We start from the raw sequence: 23,934 nt of genomic DNA on the forward strand, positions 1-23,934 counted from the left end.
TGCATGTGTAAAGTTTAATCCTTTCCAGTGATACAGTGAAAATTTCACACTACATGTCATTGCATATAAGAAAATAATCATCACCGGAAGTAAACAACCCAATTTTTACACTTGTATTTACTGGTTACTTGCTTTGGTAACTATGTTACCTTAACGTTCCAGAATATTTTATAAGACGATCAAATAAAAAAAGAATGATGCATTCAGACATCCAACATACATTTTTACGACTCAGAAAAATTTTAGTGCATTGAAATGCAGGGCTAATTTTCTACAACTGTCAAATTCAAGGGAATATTTTTTTAGGCCTACTTTCGTATGCAACCGGATGTGGCGTACCATGCTTTGGTGGTATTACACCTCTATTGAATCGCAGTGTATGTACTTAATTACTTATAATAATGTTATTTTGTTTTTCATTTCAAGCATGGATTCTGCTTGTAAAAGTACATGATATATTCAAATAAAAAAGGATGTCATTAATTTTTTTTCCCGAGCTGTTGAAATAAATAGCATGCGACGCCAAAAATACCAAGGATACATAGGAAAAAGCTAAAAAATCTGTAGATATTTTACATGATCAAGATTTTCAATTTATTGGTCTACAGATTCAAAAATATACAATTCAAAACTGAACGACAAAATCATTGATGCAAAGAACCATTGCTCCTGAGTGATGAAATAGAGGTGACTGTTCAAGAGTCTTTTGTATAATTAAGTTTATTAAACATAGTATTTGTTAATATTTCTGCAGAGTTTATGAAAATAAGATACATTGTCGACTGGGTTTTAGTTAAAAGCAAATCAGTCTTAAAATGGCTGCCAAAATAGAATATTTAGTCTTAGATGCATGATTTTTGTATTAGTTGTGAGTGGCTTTGAACTAGTTGTCAGTAACTGTGAGTACTCTCATATCAGTACTTCGTGTCTATTGTTGTTTTGGATATACAAGACACGGACACGTGTACTCGGTGATTTTGTTAGATGATTTTCTATTTGTATCCTTCTGACGAGTTTAGCTTTTTTAACTGATTTTTATAGTTTGTCTTATGTTTTACTGTTACACCACTGACCGAGTTAGATCCCGCTTAAATGTTTAACTCTGCCACATTCTGTATGTATATGCCTGTCCCAAGTCAGGAGCCTGTAATTCAGTGGTCGATGTGTGTTGTTTTGTTCATCATGTTCTTATTCTGTACATAAATTAAGCCGTTTGTTTTCTCGTTTGAATTGTTTTACATTTGTCATTTCGGGGCCTTTAATAGCTGACTATGCGATATTAGCTTTGCTCATTGTTGAAGGCTGTACGGTGACCTATAGCTATTTATTTGGTCTCTTGTGGAGAGTTTTCTCATTAACATTCTTACCACCTCTTCGATCCCTGCAACGATCAATTCCGATATTTCATAATTTCGTCATTCCGTCATTCCGCAATAAACCATTATACGGAGTTTTTTTTCTAAACGCCTTCAGATATTGGGCTGAATTTTGGTATGTGAGTTAACCATGATGAGTTACAGATCAAGTTCAAGTTTCGTACCCCTATGCTAATTTTTCCGAAATTACGGGCTTTGGACTTTGATAAATAGTTGAAAATCACAGTTATACTGCCTTTTTTTCTATACGGCTCCAGATTTTTGATAAGTGAGACCATACCATTATGTTTGTGTCCACATGTGTTATTCAAATTGCAGATTTTTCTACTTTTTGGGACAGGGCCATTCGTGTCGCTTTGACACATCTAGTTTAATATCTAAACTAATTTCATCTCTCATTCCTCAAAATATTAAACTGCAGTTACAAGTGTCACATTATCTTCTGGGCCTTATTATTATACAGTTACTCTATTCAGTCAAAAGCTTGAATTGAGAGTTCACTTGTCTTATTGGCAATCACACCGCATATTTGTTTTTATATTTACTTCAAAATTTTATTCACAAATTCCGAAAGATACACAAATATGACAAAAGCACAACAAAAGAAAAAAAAACAAATGTGTTATCCCTTCCGAATTAGAACTTGATAAAGCAAAAATAGCATGTTCCATTTATATCCAACATGTGTAGGTAGCACGGTAGTATTTGCATTCCAGAATTTAGGTTGCTTTTTTGTATATCCTACCTAAGTCAATGCATCTGAACAGTGTGATTGGGAAAAAAAACAGTATCATTTGCACATACTTTCCCAAACTGAGAGATGAATCAGGTGTAGAAAGAATATGAAATAATGTTACATACAGATGAAAATGAATTGTTGAGAATTTTTGAGAATTTTGTATTCACTGCACAATAAAAGCCCCAAAAAGCACTAGTGGCCATAATTTTAAAAAAAATAGCAAAACAATTAAACGGTATTGCAATTGATACACATTCAAATTAATTTCTGAATAGTAAAATGAAAGTTCTTCAGTTAACTGTGAATGCGGAATTTTTGGCAGTGTTAGAAAGTGGTGAAAATTCTAAAGAAGCTATCGTTATCCCTTATAGGCCATGAAGTACTACCGTGCCACCTTAAGGGGGATACTTTTCTTTACACAAATTCAATAAACGATTATTTTTAGCTATGCATTTTGTTTGTTTATCAATTAAAATTTGATTAAGAAAAATAGCCCTTCAATTACATCCCTTGGAGTGAAAATTTATGATTCTGCAAATTTTGGCTAATCGGTGGGCAATAATGTAAAAATTTACCTAGAAAGTAGAACTTCATTATTTTTAAGTAACTTGCAGTACTTTTTTAATCATAAATGCTCGACACACGTACATCTATATACAAGTTTTCATAAAGTTCAATATGTATTTCTGTAGTAACATGACACCAGTATGAGCTATGTTGAAACCATTAAATAGTTAATGGGTCCTTACTTTTTCATTTAGCCCTCATATTTGGCTGAAATAGAGATAGCAATAGAGGTTTCCTTACATTGACAAGACTTTTTTTTTTTACAAAGAATGTAATTATGATTGTATTTCAGCTGATTTAATAGTTTATTAATTTTCCCTACAAATGGCAATGCACAATTAAGGTAAACTGGTTATGTAAGGAGGCATAATTTAACTTAATGCATACATGAGAAATTGACAAACAGTCAACTAAGAGATATATTCTATTACATGTACTGTCAAAAAGATTTCAGAATAATAGTTAACTGCCATCTAAAGAGTCTTGTTGTGTTGCTTCCATAATCGGGAAATGCTTAAACTAATGTAAGACATGTTGTAAAATGTGAAATGGCCTTTTATAGCTGACTATGCGGTATGGGCTTTGCTCATTGTTGAAGGCCATATGGTGACCTTTATTTGTTAATGTATGTGTCATTTTGGTCTCTTGTTGACAGTTATCTCATTGGCAATCTTCCCACATCTTCTTTTTTTATATTTAATAAAAAAAAATTGGATGATTTGGAAAACCAAAACCAGATGATAGCTTCCTTAGATTTTTGACTTTATATGCTCTCTTTTATTATATGTAAGGCCTAGGACAAAATACGAAAACAGTTATTGATCTTTCTGTTTCCCTTCTTTCCTAACCTACAGATTTGCTTTGGTAAATTTATTTTAATTTGAAATTTCCTATTATGTATCTTTGAAGATTCTTTTATGGAAAAATATGTAACTATAAATGGATTAAAAGATTAAATGAATTACAGTATGTGTACTGCTGCTCTTAGCAACAATGTTAACATTCTGATCATGACCTTTAAAAGCTTGCATATTGCATGTGATTTTAAAACGCAGCAATGAATCAGACTTTGAGTAAGGGTTGTCCTTTCTTAAGTGTTCTGTACCCCCTTAAGTAGGGTTTTAGATATTAATTTCTAAATAATTTATATATCTATTACCAGCACTAAATTTAAAATAGGTATGTTGTTTTTTAAAACAATTATTGTGCTTAGATTTTGTAAAGCTGGATGTTTTTCTTTAATCTACATTAAAACAAGAACCGCTTTGTAGAGCATTTTGACTTATGTTATAGTTTAAGAATTTTTCAAATATATCTGTAATTCTTTTCAGGTGCTGTCATCATTTATTGCTGCTTTCTAACAGCTATGCACATGATGAAATGTAGAAGTAAGTAAATGATTTGCTATAAATTTATTGGTGTCTGTTGTTGCATAACCACATGTTTAAAACATTATTCGGCTATGCTAAACTATATCCGTTGAATATATGATGTTGACATTACTTTTATTTTTTGTGCAGACCAATGGAAGAAGTTCTTTAAAAAATTAACACTTGAACGCTTTAAAATAAAAATAAGAAGATGTGTGGTATGATTGCAAATTAGACAACTCTAGTCTTAATTCAACAAATAAAGATAGTCGGTAAGATTATTCATTATATAGTGTGCTAATGACCTAATACTAAATGTGCAGGGTCAGTAAATTCAATATGGGGTTCAGGCAAAGCTCTCATTCCATATGGAATTTACTGACCCCGTATATATCATGCTAGATCACTTACGCACTATGTAACTAATAATATCTGATATATTAGTGGAATAAATATGTCGTGAAGGTTGTAGTGTTATTACTTTTTTTAAGGATTATTTATGATTAAAAATAATTTGGATAAAGGGTTATAGTTAATATGTCATTGCACTAGCATATAGTTGCATTTAAATGCGATATGTTTAATTTAATTGGTAGTTATACAACAAAATGAAAGATCGCATATTTGACTCCAATTGACGATACAATTCAGTCTTAACGGGCGTGATCTAAACTACTATCGTGCTAAATGTTGGATAATCAAATGCAAGCCATAAGGTTATGTAATACATTAACAAAGTGTGAAATATATGTTTAACTTTATTTGATTTAGGGTCATCATCATCAAAAACCGAAATGCCAGATGAAAACAATGAGAACATCCCTAACAACATACAAGGTACGTTGAAATACATTGAAAATTCATATGGATATATAAGTCTTAAACATATCTATAAATACAATGCAATATGTGTGGCTTTCTCAAAGTATATACTCCAGTATACAATTGAATGTATTACATTTTCAAGTTATTGCACACTATTGTTGTGAATTCATCCTCCGTACTGTCGACCCTTATCAATATTGTAAGAAACTCGACGTACAAGATCATACACCGTTGTTGTCATCTATCCTCTTTTTAAAGTCATTTTTAAAAATTGTTTCTCGACTGTATTAAGAAAGACAGTTTTTATTCATTTTCTTAAATTTTATGTGCACTTACAACTATCCATTATTTATTATAAAGTATTTTATAATTGTTTATTATAACATGTATAATTCGGCAAAATACTTATTTATTTTCCCTGTTTAATCGTCATAATATATAAATAATGAATAAAGCTAATAGCTACTAGTACTAAAAAAATGATCTATACTCTCGGGTTGATTAGAATCCCTGAACTGGATACAGCACCATATACAAGTACCACTCATTCAACTAGGAAATTTGAAATAAAGCTATCGTTATTCGAGTAATGCCTTTCCTAGTCTGCTTATTTAGAGTCGTTAATTCGTGCATGCTATATTGTTTCAATCAGATGGTATATTTGACAGACCAGCAGAATTAAAATGTCGTAAAGGTTGTTTCATTATTACTATCATCAAAGGTGTTGATAGATTCCGTCAGAATGTTAGGGCTTTTATGTTTATCAAATAAATATACACAAAAATTCAAGGTGTCTGCAAGTAACCCATTGACGACATAGTTGAGGATTCTTTCCAATAACCATTATTTGTAAGCGTCATTCGATATTTCTTGATATACATCCCGGTTGTCTTCTATCGCAGTACCTACTTATTGTATACCATTACTTTTTCGTTGCCTTACGATACTATATGTACAGGGTGCATATAACTCACTTAATACGCAAACTCTTGTTCCTTCACATTATAGGGACTTCAAAATCAGGGATACGCTTTTGGCATGAAACTGGTTGACCTGATATTTTGAGAATGAACATATGAGAACAACAAAAACGTTACTACATGAGTTTTGTTATTAGTTATACAATTACTAGTTGAGTGGCAGATAATGTGTGTCCGTGTTTCATTAACTTACTATTTTCATTTTCAAATCTATGATCATCAGGTACAAAATAGCCGCCTGATATGTGAATTAAACGATAAGGTTTTATTTCCGATTGTTTAAATTCTACATAGTGGATTGGCATGACAGATGATTCATATGGAACCCCACAGCTGCCTTATGATAACAACAACCATATCATTACGGGTAAAGATATATGATGAAGCAAATGTTCTATACTATAACGACATTTGACTATAATACTCTGTCAATTAGCTATATCACTAAGATCAATTTATATACTATGAAGACACTTTGATACAACATGGAGCTACCTTTTCATACTATTCTGTCATTTCACTTTGTTGTGAAGATAATATTTCGTACTATAAACACATCTTGATAGAACATTAAACTAAACTATTAAGTGCCATTGTTTTGTCATAAATATACAATTTATACTATAAAGACATCTGAATATAACATTAAGCAACCTTTTCATACTATTTTATCAGCACAGTATATTATAACGATAAATTTTTATACTATTCAATCATCTCGATACAACATGGAACAACTTTGTCATATTATTATGTCATATAATTATCTTATAAAGGCATATTTTAATATCAAGCTAACCGTTCCTATATCACGAGGTGTCATCTATATACCAGTAGACTATTTGGTTATACTGTAAGACCATTTTACCATATCATGAGACCCTTTCACCATATTATAAGAGTATTTCATGAAATCACATTACCATTTCAGTATATCATAAGACCATTTCATCATACCATAAGACATATCTATAAATAGCGGCGAAATTTCCCGCGAGATTCATCCGCAACAGTCCATGAAGGGAAACTTTTTACGGGCCTTAGGGAATTGCTTTCAAAATGAATGAATTTATCAACGAAGGGGGTGCCGCTGGGGTTCTTGTGCGCTATCCTTTTCGTATATAGATGAATGAATATTTCAATATTAAAGTGCAACCTGAATTATAACAAACAATGACATGCATATATACAAGTAGTTTTCAGCCAGCCAAATAGGCTTATGATGCACTGCATTGTGTATCCTTATCAAAAATAAAATAAATTATAAAGAAATATATATCGTTTGTATCAATGTCAAACATTTAAAAGATTTCGTATGTGAAAGTGTAACTTATTTTGGTTTGGTTTCATCTGGTATTTTAAAAAATTTACTACAAAAATATCGAAGAGGAAACATTTTGTGGCTAGAAACACAGCTATGAACAATCAGACATTCGGCTGTGAAAAAAATACCGGGCTCTTTATTTAACAAACAATGGGAACAATTTTGTATCCTATCATATATTTCTGATATAATCTACTACCTATTCACATATTCAGCATGTATTTCTTGTATAAAACATGCTAATATTAAAACCACGATAACTTACTCTTGTTCCGATATGAATGTAATATGTGTAACTGGACGATAAATACTTGTTCTTTACTTTAATCAATTTTTTATACGTCCGCCAAAATTTGGACGGGACGTATTATGGTATACAAATATCTGCCGTCCATCCGTTAGCCTGTCCGTCCGTCCGTCTGTCTATCTGTCAGGAGTCCACATATCGCACCGTAACTTGAGAACCGCTTATCCAAATTACATGACAACGTATATAGTTGTTTCTTATGATGTTCATACAATCTGTACATATAAGTTTTGGTGAAAATAGAATTTAAACTTTTTGAGTTACGGGACTTAACGTTAACTAAAACAGGGATGTGTTTTTTCACATGTCGCGCTGTATCTCAAAAACGATTTATGATTATTGCTTAAAACTTTACACATTTCGAAGCTATATTTATCCAAATATTTGAAAACTTTTTGGTGATAATTCAAAATTTTATTTTAGAGGGAAGGGGGCACATGTCGCACCGTGTCTCAAAAACCATTAATGGTTATTGCTTTAAACTTTACAACTTTATACACTTCTTAGATATACTAATCTAAAGATCTGTATAGTTTTTGGTGACGATCTAAAATTCAATTTTGGTAAAAAAAAGTTTTTTTTTCACATGCCGCGCCGTATCTTAGAAACTATTTATGATAATTGCATAAAACTTATAGTTTAAAATGTATCTTTATGACATAGCAATATTACATACTAGTTTAGTTAAATGACAAATCAGTATGAAAATGTAGCTCCATGTTATATCAAGATGTCTTCATAGTATGAATTAGTATCTTCATAACAAAGTGAAATGACAGAATAGTATGAAAAGGTAGCTCCATGTTGTATCAAAGTGTCTTCATAGTATGAATTAGTATCTTCATAGCAAAGTGAAATGACAGAATAGTATGAAAAGGTAGCTCCATTTTGTATCAAAGTGTCTTCATAATATATAAATTGATCTTAGTGATATAGCAAATTGACAGAGTTAATAGTCAAATATCGTTATAGTATAGAACATTTGCTTTATGATATATCTTTACCCGTAATGATGTGGTTATTGTTATCATAAGGCAGCTGTGGCGTTCCATAGATACATGCAATATCATGACATTATACCGTGTTGAAGCACATGCCCTCCCTCAATTTGATGTTCCTATGATTGTTTTTGTTTTTACTTCAATTTTTGTATGCTTTAAAAAATTAATAAATCGTGAATGTAGGTATTACTTCAATTTTTATATTCTTTAAAAATTAATAAATCGTGAATGTAGGTATTAAAAGAGCGTTTATGAAACTCTAAAAACTTCTACAGCAGGACTCATAAGTCGCAAGTCCGTAAATTATTCAATTTGTTTTTAACCGAGTATGCTTTCAGGGGAAAAATAATTAAAGATCTACTGAATTTGGTACCATTATTATATATTTGTCATTTATTACCTTATTGCGAATGCAATTTGTTTAATTGCACTTGTATAATGTTACATTCAATTTCGATTTTGTATCTATTCAATAAGAGGAATGTAAATGTGATTATTCAGGTGTACATATACTATTAAGTGTAAGATCAAATATTTGTTATATGAGAAATGATTTTTGAGTACATGTATATGTATTTTCTGTTTTATGCATTTTACACTTTAAATCGCCTTTCAATTTAATCGTATTATTATCATGTAGGCTTATCATCATCCAAACCTGAAATACAAAACGACTACAATGATAAGATCCCTGAACAAATAAGAGGTACGTGTGCATACATTACAATCTTAAATCACAAATACCTATTGAATAATAATAAAAAATGAATTTATTCGATGGAACCAGTGGTATGGCTTATCATGTATATTTATGATGTTATTCAGCATACAATAGAATGCATTACATTTTAAGTTATTTACCAATATTACTGAAAATTCTTCCTCCATAGTGTCGACCCCTAAAAATAGTGTATAAAACCCGATTCATACATCGCTGATATCATCTAGATCTTGGGGAGACACTTTTCTTTACTGAATAATTAAAAAAAGTATTTTCCCGTCTTATCAAATATTATGGAAATAAACAACTCGACATGATATGTAAAAAGTACTTTTTACTGTTTTAATTGTAATGAATAAAAACGATCCAAACATAGTATATGGAATGTTAAAGACGAACATTGATTCTTTCAAAGCGAAATTTTACGAGGTATGATTTGATGACAATGCTCCATGATCATAATGATAGACCGCCCATGTAAACGACAAGAAAATTTTGGTCATATGCATGTTTTACAAAACATACACAAATACACGTGGAATAACATTATTTTGGTGATTTAAATCGATACGCTCATAAATTAAAATGTGTAAGATGAAAGTTTCATCGTTTATTTCATTTGACAATTTCACCAATTAACTCTTATGTATCAAAACAAGAAAACAATAACATTGAACTGCTGTACATGTCTCGTCGGCCTCAGAAAGATTAATAAAACTCTTGTAAATTTTGATGGATTTTATTTGGAGAAAATAAGAGAAACTGAAAATATCGAAAATAATACCTAAAATACACAAGTTAGGGAACAGAATTGATTGGAAATAAATAAATAAAAAAAAGACCAAGAAATTTGCGTGAACATCCTTGATATTTCTGTCCTATCTATGAATGCATTACATTTGTCGCTCAATGCTTTTTAAACATACAATCTATTTATAAACTACATACTTCGTCTGAAATGTTAAATCTGAAAATTTCTTGTGTGGAAAGTATAATCACAAAAATACTGAACTCCGATCAAAATTCAAAACGGAAAGTCCCTAATCAAATGGCAAAACCAAAGGATAAAACACATCAAACGAATGGACAACAACTGTCATATTCCTGACTTGGTGATTATAGACCCCGATTCTGAGATACGCTAATTTTGAATCGAGCACCCTAGACAACTCGGTCATCAAATATTAAATATAGCAATTGTAAGTCGAGGAATGTATTTCCTTGTGGACTATATCTAGCGGCGTAAATGTTTTATTGTGGCAGGTAAATGGTATATCTTGCGAATTAACGTAATGCATTTGTCGTAAAGGTTGGATTTAAGTACTTCTATAAAATAGCATTAAAAGTTGAAACGGGAAACGGGGAATTTGTCAAAAAGACAACAATCCAGCCAAAGTGCAGAAGTTAACAGTCAAAGGCCATACGATGGGTCTTTAACACAGCTAAAGATTATTTATGAATTAAATTTATGGTTTTGTTTTATTTCGTTACAAGTTAAATTATTATAATAACTGGTAAATAAACTCATCAAAGATATCAGGACTAAATTTTGGACTAAATTTTGTATATACGTCAGACGCGCGTTTTGTCTACAAAAGACTCATCAGTGACGTTCGAATCCAAAAAAGTTAAAAGGCCAAATAAAGTACGAAGTTGAAGAGCATTGAGGACCAAAACGTCTTAAAGTTTTGCAAAATACAGCTAAGGTGATCTATATCGGAGGTAGAAAAGCCTTAGTATTTCAAATATTCAAAATTTTGTAAACAGTTAATTTATAAATGTAACCATATCAATGATAATTCATGTCAGCACAAAAGTGCTGACTACTGGGCTTGTAATACCCTCGGAAAAATAAATCTCCACCAGCAGTGGCATCTAACCAGTGGTTGTAAATAAACTCATCAAAGATACCAGGACTACATTTTGTATATATACGCCAGACGCGTGTTACGTCTACAAAAGACTCATCAGTGACGCTCGAATCCTACACATAGTAACTTCATCTTCGTTTGTTTCACTCCCAAGTTTCGATGCCTACAGGAGTATAATTTATTCACGATAAATGTCATAATTTAAAGTGTCTAAAAAATTGCACATGTATCAAGGAACTGAAACCATCATTATATGGTATATGCTCATGTTAATGCCATATCATACGTATAATGGTAACCATCTCAATTTCGTTCAAATTATATAGTTTGACCATTCTTTACGATAAAGAAAGCAGTACAATAGCTGAACAGTCATTTGAGGTTTTATAAATATAGCTTTGTTGCTTTGTTTTGATTCGTAGCACGGGGTTATGAATTTTGAATTAAAAAGCCCTCACTTGAATAGGTTGTGTTTAATATAATGTACCATATGCAAGCTAAGTTATGACATGAGATAATATTTTCAAAGGTAGTATATTTAATGTTTCATCTTAAACAACTATTGGTATATTCACAGATTTCTATGAGATATATGTTTCTGGCTGGATCAAGGATGATAAACAATTTTACGTCACATTGGGGACAAAAAAAGTAGACAAAATGCTCAAGGAAAATAACTGCGTTCTAGTGGTTGGCCACTCAGGAAACGGAAAATCAGCTATAATACGACACATTGCTCTGAAACATTTTAACGAAGACGGGTATGATATTATTCCAACTGGTGTGGCTCCAACTACCATTTTGAAGTACCATAACCCCGAAAGAAATCAAATTTTTGTTATTGATGATTTTTGTGGCAAGGAGGTCTTAAATCCTCAACATGTAGAAATTTGGTCATTGCACATGGATAATATATTAAAATTAATTATTAATAACCAGGAACATAAAGAACAAACTGGAAAAGGAAATATAAAACTTTTATTTGCGACCGCTTCAGACATTTTTAAAGACTCACTTTTTATTCGTATGGGCTGTCTTTCAAAGTTCAAATTTTCTCTTTCTGAGCAGCCATTACAAGATCAAGAAAAACTTTGCATGATTGAAAAATATGTAACCCAGGAAAAAATAACTGACATAATCACCAGTTCGTTAAAAAGCCACAAGGACATTTATCCACTTTTATGTAAATTGTCGGTAGGAAAATCGCAAGAACAGATTGTACAATTATTCACAAATCCCAATGAAGTTATCAGACAAGATTTTTTGGAGCTTAAAAATACAAACAAAACTCAAATTTGTTTGATTGCTATATGTATATTATTGGAAAGTTTAAAGGATGATATGTTTCGTGAGGAGAATATACCAGTGGAAGATATAGAAGTTATAGAAGCTGTTTGTTCGGAGTTCGATCTCGACCTTTGCAAAGAATCTACAAGAACAGAACTAAATGAAGAACTTAAATATCTCGGAAAAACATACTTTGTTAAAGTTTGTGAATCCTATCAACTTATGCATCAAATAATTTTCGACATTGCTGCAGTATTTTGTGGAAAAATGATGATTAGTAACATTTTCATTCGATTTGCACATAGTTCTTACATTGCCGAGCGGTATTCGTTTATGTCATGTGATGAGGAGAAAATAGACAATCTTATATTTATTCATAATGAGGAAGCACAAAAAATATATTTTGATAGATTGTTGAGCGATTTAAAAAAAGGGATCACTTATAGTACATTCCATAACAGACAACTCATACATAAATTATACAGAGACAAATTTTGTAAATACTGCAGAGAAAGAAAAGATGAAGTAGTTGAAATATTGAATAATTTAAAAAAGAACATAAAATATTCGCGTGAGGATACAAATGAAAAAACAACAGCGATAAGCGAAGAAAATGTTAATGAATATGGAGATTACATGATGTTTTCCAAGTCATACCATTTCTCGTCACACAAAATGAGGATACCATTAATTGAATCAGTATGGGAAGGAAATGAAGATATTGTGGATTTGTTAGTTGAATTGAAACGTAATGTCAATGAAACTGACAAATTCGGAAGATCGGCATTATTTGTAGCATGTCAACGTGGTGAGGAAAATATAGCAATCTACCTTTTAAAAAAGGGTGCTAAGCATGAATTAGCTGAACATAATGAAATATCACCTCTAATTGCTGCTTGTAAAGGTGGCTACATAAGAACAATGAATGCTTTATTAAACAAAGGAGCTGATATTTTCAAATCTGATAAAAACGGTTGCTGCTCGTTACATGCAGCTAGCAAAGGCGGTCACATAAAGATTGTGAAACAATTATTGAATGCCGAGATCATTGTAGATATTAATCAAGATGACATTTTTGGTCGCTCTGCTCTTTTTGTTGCTTCCTATCATGGAAAAAAACGGGTTGTTAAGTTTTTGATAGAAAAAAAAGCTAGAATTGATCAATGCGACAAACAGGGTATATCTCCTCTTTTGGCAGCTTGTACACAGGGAAGGTATGATGTTGTTGAAATCCTGATAAGCAGTGATGCAGATATTTTCAAAACCGATACCGATAGAAGATCTGCATTACATTTTGCTTGTAAAGATGGTCAACTTACGATAGTTGAAAAACTTCTTCAGATAGGCGCAGATGTAAAAGAAACTGATCGGCAACAACGTTCGCCATTATTTATCGCCTCCTCTTTTGGCCATGAACAAATAGTCAGGCATTTGGTAGGCAAACACTTTGGCCTTTCCATTATCAAACAATCGGACGAAGAAGGCAAGTCACCGCTGTTTATTGCATGTGAAAAAGGTCACGAGTCGATAGTTGATATTTTACTGGACACCACTTCTTCTGAAATTATAGAGCAAACTGACAAAAGACAACGCACACCTCTGTACGTAGCATGTAGCGGGGGCTTTTTAGAAATTGTAAAATTATTGGTTCATAAAGGTGCACAGATTGATAACGTCAATATATGCCAAGCAACGCCTTTATCCACAGCATGCAAAGAAGGCCATATTGAAGTGGTTCAATATTTAATACAAAAACATGCTAATTTGAATCTTGCAGATTCTAACGGACAAACCCCGCTTTCGGTAGCCTGCGATGAAGGAAATGCTGCAGTCGTGAGGATTTTAGTCGACCATGGATCTAATATTCACCATAAGGATAACGATAACAGAACTCCTTTGCAAATTGCTCAAATGAGAGAACACACTGACATTGAAAACATCCTGAAACAATAATTTTTCCAGAAACAAAAATGTAAAAGAGTTATAGGAATCGAATTGATAAACTCGTCAATGATTTTTTTAAAATTTATTATCGAACTCAAATGTATGGTGAACACATAACCTCAGTGATTGATAGTATCCTGCATCTTGTTTATGTTAAGTTATTGTCATAGACAGCTCTCTACATGTAAGATAATATCTATACAAAAGACGTTTAATAAAAAAATGCTGACTTATTTGCTCAATATCATGCGTAAAGAGCTAACTAGATATTTCACTGAATTGATATAAACAACATAGATAAAGCTACTTAAAAAATGAAACAAAATAATTAACAATATTTTTATCTAAGATATATAACTTATTTACCATTCGAAAGCAAACAAACAAACATGCTATCTTTAAAATTTACCGTGAAAATCACTTCATCAGACGCTTAAGCAAAGGTGTGTTCCTTCAAACATTTGATCACACTGAAATTCTTGTGTTTTTTAAATTTTTTATCATGCCATCGACCTAAAATGCATGCATGTATACCAATAATAAAATTTAAAACTAAATCTGAAAACCTTTCAATATTTTGGTGCTAATGGATTTGTGAAGCAGATATACCAATGAGCTCATCGCCCAAACAGTATGTAAGTATTGCCTGACCTTGTATAGCCCTCAAACCAACCACTTTGATGTTGAACGAATAAACTTTAAGATGAATCATAAGTACTTCCACCAAAGATATCAATCAATGAGAGTATACTCACATCCTCGGCGATATATATTATCTTGCGTCCAGTTCGTTTAAAGTCTTGTGTATAGCATGTATATAAATCTCTTTCGTCCATTCATCATATTTGTAGTCCAATCTCAAACTACACTCTTAGCAGGCTTTTCCTTTAGTAATAATATTCTTAAAACTTGAAACAATAATATTCTATACTATGATTAGTAATAATGATCCTTAATTTCTTAACAATTCTACTACGCTCGCATTGACGAACAGCATCAAATAAATAATACAAGACGATATTTAAAAATATAATGTAAAACTATTACTTGAAATATTCTGAACAAAAGCCGTTCACATAACTCATTCAGATAGAAGTTATGAATTGTTTAAAGACAATCAATGTTGGATATTTATTTTGGTTGAACATCGGAATCAAATGCTTTCCCTTTGAAATGACGGAATAAAATATGAATGCCTGCTTTCTAATCATTTCCAGATACGTGTATTCTTTATCGATATTTCTTGATTCTATAAGACATCTTCCATTTTGATAAACTCTCATAAATCAGACAACATACAAACTTATCATCGTCGCGTTTGCGTTAAGGCAATAAATTCAAACAAAAAAAAAACTGTGCTCGTTGTAGTATTATGGTCCGTAGAAAAATATCTTTTAGAAACGTATAAACACTGGATTGTTATTTTCAAATGTCAAAACATAAGGATGTGCGGCATATTTTCAACATTTATATGCCTCAAACGACTGAGTTAAAATTTATGCTTACTTTCTGTTCTACCCCTCCCTTTACTTTTGGTCCGACTCGGAATTCAATTTCGCTGCTACCCATGTGTAAGTGAAGCATATAGATTGTTTCTGAGACCAGTCGGTTAAATAACAAATATCTGTGAAAATAAAATTTATACAAACATTGACAAAGTAACTTATTCTGCATTTATCTCTAGTCCACATCTCAATGTACGCCAATTCATTTGGAAAAGTTAACAATTACATGATGGATGATACATCTTGCCGGAATTATATCGTAGATATCATCTTTCATCGTTTATTCAATATAATTCAGCTACTATGCGAACAGGATGTGTTTAAACAGAGCCATATTTGTAAAAAATATATGTGTGAATAAACCAGTTCAATATATAAATTCTTTTTAAAAAAATCATTAAATGACTGCTAAATCCTGTAATGTGCATAACTAACCAAGCAAGAGTGTGATTTTCTATACAAAAGGCTTTTATAATAATAAGTTCATAGTTTTCTTGGTTAAAAAATTTGCAATACTCCAAGGACTGATAATACATGCGATATGAAAAATGACATGTTATGATCTTTTTATCATATGCTTCAAAAATGGAGAAAAATAACATATAAATATATTGATTCCACTCCGTGATTCTCAAATAGAAGTTCAAAGGTTGAAAAGATCACGGACGTCGGACCCCAAATGTATTCATATTTCTATGATATGCTTTAACAAAGAAGAAAACAGCAGTATGATATATTTGAATATGGACGATGAAAAAAAATCAACAATATACATAATGAACACTGTTTGGAAAAGTCAACTTTTTTAAAGTAACTTTCTTAATCAGGGATGGGGTAATCTTACTCTGTAATCGTAATCGATTGTAATTATTCGACAGTATTCTGTAATCGAAGACATGTACATGTAATCGTAATGTAATCAATTACAGCAAAAATTATGATGTAATCATCGATTACTTTTCGATTACATTTCGATTACTTATAAATTAGTAAAATAGTTTGATGAAATATAACCTATTTCAAAGGAAAATATGTATGTTAACATCACTTTGTAGTACAGATAAAATAGAATGTATTTATAGTACTTCGGAGTGTATCAACTGCATTATTTGTATCTCAAGCTGCGTTTTGAGCTACTAGATCCCCTACCATAGTTTACTTCATATCTAGCTTTTGAAACAAAAGAATGTAGATTTTTGTCAATGATTCTAGAGCTTTAATATTATAATAAGAAAATGAATCTAAAATAAGAAATGTGTCTTTTTTTAAATTTCTGGGTTCTGTTTATCGAAGCTCTCTTGTGATTAGGACGTGTCCTAAGACCAAGTTAGGACATATCTTAGTCCTAAGTGGGTTTTTCAAACATCTCGCAACTGATGAAAATCCTAGGAATTGTCCCAAATTTAGGATACTAATTTAGGTGTCTTAAGATGGTTTCAGAATGGTTCTAACATAAGGATATATTAAGGATGGTCATTTTTATAACCAAATATGACCTGTGTTGCTTCTATCTCATTTTATGGCGAGGAAAAGGATTTGGCTTGGATAAAAAATATTACCATGCTTTTTTGGGGTTGTTATAACTGTCTTTCCTTTTTTTTCCATCCTATTCGGTCCTGACTTTTTTACATAAATTGCCATCCGTCTTTTTTTTAATTCCAAACTCCTGACCTGCCTTTTTTCAAATTTTATCTTAGCTGTCCCCCTTTCCTCATAAAAAAATCAAATGGTAGCTCCTTCCATGATGCTGATACATATTAGATCCCAATCCCTCTTTTCAGCACTGTTGGTTGTAACACTTTACATTTTACCACAAAAAATAAGCTTTACTCTTCGTTCACGTCTTCCAGAAGATTCTGTAGTTTTGAATCGATAAAATTTGAATTTCGTTTCTTGCTCATATACACACGTAATAAAATAGTTGAAGTTATCAGTATTTATATGAAAACTGCACGAGATTTGCCTTTCGACTTTTAGGTATGAAACCGTGACACTTCGAACTCTGCTCACTCAATGCATATAGTGATTTTACAGATTACATATTTTATTTTAACTATTTACAATTTGTTTGTTTAATTCTTTGAAACGTTATTATATTATTTGACGATTTTTTTTTCATAGAGTTCAAATGTACAATTTTAATATACAAACCATTATAACACTTTGATAGTTGTAAACCTTAAGTTTTTAAAACAGCCTTTACTCTTTTTGAAAAACCGAATTTATGTAACTAGCTTTAATCTTGAACAACGAAATTCCTATCAGTAATGGGCCTATTTAGTTTCACCTATGAAAAAATGAAAAATGAACGAAATATAAAATATCTCTTTCCAAAATTAATTCTGCGCAAATTGAAATATTTCAGAAACATCGCGAAGGTGTCTTGACGTTGTTAGACATCGACAGTTATATACCATGATCGATGGTTAAATTTTTAAACTGTTTCTTCTCCATCATACTGCATGACTGTCTAACGTGTTACATATAACTAATTTTCACACAGGAAGTGAAAACGACAGATTTCATAAATTAAATTAAAAATCATGAACGTCATCTAATATATCTATTAAGCTGCAAAATTAGCGTCCTACTTATAAGCACTTATGATGAATAATATATATTCGGAATAATAAATTAGTTACAAAATAAAACCCTTCATATTTATCAATATAAAAGTTGAAAAGTTAGCTAACGTTTCCAAGCATTCTGGCAATCTTCATGCGAGAGTCCATGACATAGTAAATACATTTTAGCCTAGTTTTCTATGATAAACAAACAAAAACTACGGAAATAAAAAAGCATTGAGATCAGAGACCTATTTATTTTTTCAAATATTAAAATCAATCAAAGGAAGAAATTAAATTTCAATGACAGGAAATGTTTTGTTAACAGATCTGTATATCCTGGAAGCGGATTTGTAGTGATGAGAACTGGGAATTTTATTATATAGAGAACAGCCAAAAATTACTCTTCTCACATACTTATAGCTTTAACTTAAATGTTTTTTTTTCTTTTTCTTCAATTGGTTGATTTATGGTGTTCATCAACACTTCTAGCACTAATGTTTTTTTTTTTTGCCTGCGGATAAAATTTTCTTGTTGCAGGAAACCGAAGTGCCGGAGAGAACCGCAAACCTTTGACAGGAAAACAAATAATCCTAGTCAATTAAGATTTGAGTCGGAACCCGTGCTGAGATCAAGTGCTGACAGGCTAGTGATACAGTAGATTGATGGCCCACATAGATAATTCGGACATCGAGGCCCTTAGAACAAGTAACAACAAAAATAATAAACAATGAAAAAAAAAAAAAAAAAAAACAGTCTGAGAGTAATATGTTAAGCAAAATATTGTCCTACGAAAAATCGTCCTCAAGACAAAATTTCATAACTAAGTTTCATGAAAAAAAGTAAAATCACAAAAATACTGAACTCCGAGGAAAACTCAAAACGGAAAGACCATAATCAAATGGCAAAATCAAAGGATAAAACACATCAATCGAATGGACAACAACTGACTTGGTATAGGCATTTTCAAATGTAGAAAATGGTGGATTGAACCTGGTTTTAAAGCGCTAAACCTCTCACTTGTACGACAGCCGCATCAAATTCTATTATATTGACAAAGATGCGTGAACAAAGTATCTCAAATAGGGACACGACAACAACACGAATCCCCACCAAAAACTGGTGTTGATTTCAGGGTTCTTCGGAAGGATAAGCAGATCCTGCTCCACATGTGGCACACGTCCTCATCTATGGAAATAGAGGGACAATTTTTCATTGTGAAATTGTGGTCTGTATTTAGACAATATTTTACAGATGAATAGGATGAAATTTGGCCTTTTAACAGGAGGTAATATTTTGTGTGTATTGAGATAATATATCATAGACAGATTGTCATGAGACTTTTTCTCATGAAGGGGAGTTATCAAAATATATTCATGTTAAATAATGATATTTTGTTTGACTGATAACAAACAAACGTAAATGCATTGTTCCATTTAAATTGTACTCCTGTCAGTACATTACTTATATTTTCATACAGTATAATATAGTACAATGGAACATACGTTAGACAGTTCTTTAATCGTTTATTAACTATAAGGCATCTATGCAAATTTGATCTCAAACTACCTTATGTTACGAATTTAAAATATTATCTTTTCAAAACAATTTCAGTTATGAATCTAAAATTGTACATGCTTCATGCTTGTGTACTATTTTGTAATAATATAACAAAGAAAAATTGTCAATGTCAGGGACAGAGTTTTACAGTAAATTGTTGTCACATTAGACATTATTACATAGTGAAATATTGTCATGGATAGAATTTCATAGTGCAAAAATGTCAAGAAGTAGGTAACAAAATGTTATATGCACGGACACTATTTCACATTATGAAATATCGTCTTGATCTGTATTACATAATGAAATAGTTTCTGCGGACAATATTTCATTTAAATTTTTTTCCGACAGATAATATTTCATTAGTGAAAATGTTTTACATTACAAATACATTTCATGCGTGGGAAGTGGAAACCTTAGATTTCTTTTCAATTTCATCTAAGTTTTTGATCTACTGTTTAAAAGTAAAACTTTAACGGTATTCTTTTCTTAATTGCTTTACATTGTTTTGTCATATCAGACTAAATGATAACTTACTATATGGTATGGGTTTTGCTCATGTTTAAGGCCAAACATTGGCATATGAATTGTTTACATCTACTTCATTTGATTTATGATAGCTAGTTGTCCCGTTGGTTAATCGCACCACATCTTCTTATTTTTTATATTGATCCATCATTTTGCTACAGTACGATTTAATCTAAGATCTGATACAATATAAGACAATCGGAGTTTTTTAGCGAAGGGAGTCACTGAAGTTCATATTGATAAAGCAAATGACTTAAAACAACATTTTAAAATCATGTTTAACGTGTTATTTTTATTCATGGTCATACACGGGATTATAAAATTGAGGGACAGATAGAAGAGGAACAGTCATTTTTTTGCAAGCTAATACATCGAAAACAAAAATGACAATGCCATGGTGGAAAATGAAAAAGACAAACAGACAGTTAATAGTACACAAGAAATAACATAGAAAACTAATGACTGAGCAGCACAAACCCAACCAAAAACGGGGGGTGATCTCCGGTGCTCCCGAAAGGGCAAGCAGACTCTACTCCACATGTGACACCCGTCGCGTTTCTATGTTATTACATGTACAAGCAATTTATGAAAAGGGAAGGAGTTGCAGTTACGACGCTAGAAACATATATCCGATATCACCTGTCAAACTTTTATTCCATAACTGTCAACCAACTCGTGATGGCGTCCGTAAAATTTACGAAGGAATGAATTCAACTTCACCATTTTGAACTCTTGGTTATAGCTCCCTTGTGAACAGCAGTTCTCTATCAAGGAAATCAGGATGGAAAATACTAACGTATCAATTGGGAGATATATACTCCGTGTGCAGGCGCTGTGGGAAGGTTGCTACATAGAAATGGAAAGTTCACAATTGGGAGGCTGAACTTATCTTATTTGTCGTACAGTTTTGTTTTCAACCCTTCCTTTTTTCATCTTAAGAAGTTCCTGTTTGCAGTAACTTACAAAATGTCCAAATATATTTAATATAAGCAATGCCAGAACAGTCCAACATTTGAGGTGTTTACAGCATTTCATGATATTCGAATATTGTTCAACAGCAAATAATATTGGAAGCTGCATCTGGCTTTCTGGAGTGCAATTGAGAGATAAGAAAGAACAGTTATGTTCAAGGCAAGCACAGTACAACCAGCTAGTATAACTGTTTAGAAAGAAGCCGATTACGATCATTCAGTCATAAAACATTAAAACATTTAATATCAACACATTGAACTTTTACTGGCTTGAAAAAAAGCAAATGTAAATTTGTTCGGGTTAAACTACATGTAGCTATCTGGGATATCATTGACGACTGAACGAACAAGTGATGTAAACGTAATGTGTGTAATGTTTTTAACCGTACATGTAGATTTTTTCAGTTTCTACGAAGAAACCCAAGGTTTTATTTGCATTTAAGTAATATTGTTCATGGATGTGTTTTTTAATCAATATGAAAGCTTATTCATCATGTTCATATGATGGAGACATAATTTTTCAATCGGTTTAATTGATGTCTTGAACTGGCATGTCAGTAAATGCTGTGAGTCCGGATCCTTTGTTAACTTGTGTATCCTTATCATTTTCCTTCATTTCTTTTGTCACTTATTTTGACATCAAACTGAGTTTTACTGTGTGTATTGATGTGTATTTCTTTATTCTACATTGGGTATTGAGATTTAAGGAGAGGGTTGAAATCTCACATAAACAAAAACATGTTAAACCGCGTCGAATTTCTGCGCCTGTCCCAAGTCAGGAGCATCTGTCCTTTTTAAGTTTTGTATGTTTTGTAATCTTAGTTCATCTATAAGTTTTGGAATTTAGGTTGACGTCCTATATCATTGAACTAGTAAACATTTCAATTTAGGGACCAGCTGGGGCCAACCTCCGGGCGAACTATTTCTCGATGCATTGAAGACCCATCGATGGCCTTCGGTTTTTTGGTCGAGTTGTTCTCTTTTACATATGTCCGATTTATATCGTCAATTTAATAGTTACATCTAAATATTCGCTGTCTTTTACAGATTCTTAGTATTGACTTAACAATGTATAACCCAATTCATGAGGGTTAAATTGCTTTACGATATGTAGTACGTTTCATTTTTCAGGATAACCAGTCATGTGCTAGTCCTGTCCCCTTTGCACAAAAATAGATAAAATATTTTTATTAAAGGCAACAGAAGTGTATTGCTGTTCGAAATTCATACATCGACTGAGAAAAAAACAACTTAATCCGGGTTACATACTAAAACTGAGGGAAACGCATCAAATATAAAAAGAGAACTACGACACAACAGAATCACAACATTAAAATGTAACACACACAGAAACGAACTATAAAAATTGTGCATTATAATTATGAATAACAATTCCATACAATAAGCAGCCATCTACAAAATATTTTTATTGCCAGTTGTGTGAAGCATCCTAGACAACTCGGCAAACTACAATGTAGATCACTTTTATAGAACAAGTAGATTACTTGACTTATGCTTTTGTATTAGTTGGTATTAGCTTTTTACTAACTGTCAGTAATTGCAAGTACGTTCAGATCTTAATTTAGTGTCTTTCGGTTGTGGTGATGTATAAGTAGCCTTCCACGTCCCCTCTGTATTATGTTAGATGTATTTTTATCTGTATCTTTCTAATGAGATAAACCTTTTGTCAACTCATTTTTATATTTGTTCATATGTTGTGCTGACTCTGGTTAGAGGAGGGTTGAATCCTTCAAACTAGTTTAACCCTGCCTTATTCTTAAGTCTAGCGCTTGTCATTCAGTGGTTGTTGTGTTGCATATTTGTGTGATGTTCAGTATTTTGTTGTAATTAAATTAGTCAGTTATTTCCCCCATTTCAATTGTTTAACATTTGTCATTGCAAGACCTTTATTAGTTGACTGCGCGGTAAATGCTTTGCTCATTGTCGTGAACCATACAGTGACCTAGAGTAGTTATTTCTGTGTCATTTTTTCTCTGGGGGGATAGCTGTCTCATTAGCAATAATTTATTACAAAAACTATTTCGGGTATATGTTTTGTCGATATTAAATGGATAACATACACTGAAGACTTTTAAATATTAATTTTATGAATCATAAACTTTTCCCTGACCTATCTCCGGTCTCGAAGCAACTTAAATTGATCCTCTCCTTTTAAATGATAGCATTGAAGAATTATCTTTGAATGATTTTTTTTTGCTCGATAGTAGAACCATTGAAGTGCTGTTGTGTTTTAGATTTAGAACATCGAGAGCTCCATCATTTGAGATTTCCAATTGTAATGCATGGACTGCATTTGTAATTACACATTTATTTGAGTAATTTAAAAGTGTCTGATCGAGATTTTCTAAATTGTGTCTATCACTGCAGAGACTTTTATCAGAGTGTGTTTCAATATCAACTTCTTGTATATGCCGAAACTTGATTTTCATTGATTCTTCAGTATATGTAATTGCAGTGTTGTAATCATGATTAT

At 31.8% G+C, this 23,934-nt stretch overlaps 2 protein-coding genes across 2 annotated transcripts in view; both read left to right on the forward strand.

The window, feature by feature from the left end:
- The window catches only part of LOC134696583 (uncharacterized), a 111,621-nt gene that overhangs the window by 48,573 nt on the left and 39,114 nt on the right, over positions 1 to 23,934 (forward strand). The window lies entirely within an intron of this gene.
- On the forward strand, positions 11,742 to 14,321 carry LOC134697952 (ankyrin repeat and KH domain-containing protein 1-like). Its single transcript, XM_063560237.1, has one exon. It carries the CDS (start codon positions 11,742 to 11,744, stop codon positions 14,319 to 14,321), a length of 2,580 nt encoding a protein of 859 aa, XP_063416307.1.

This window comes from Mytilus trossulus, chromosome 14 (genome assembly GCF_036588685.1).
Source record: "Mytilus trossulus isolate FHL-02 chromosome 14, PNRI_Mtr1.1.1.hap1, whole genome shotgun sequence".
Classification (NCBI taxonomy): Eukaryota; Metazoa; Mollusca; class Bivalvia; order Mytilida; family Mytilidae; genus Mytilus; species Mytilus trossulus.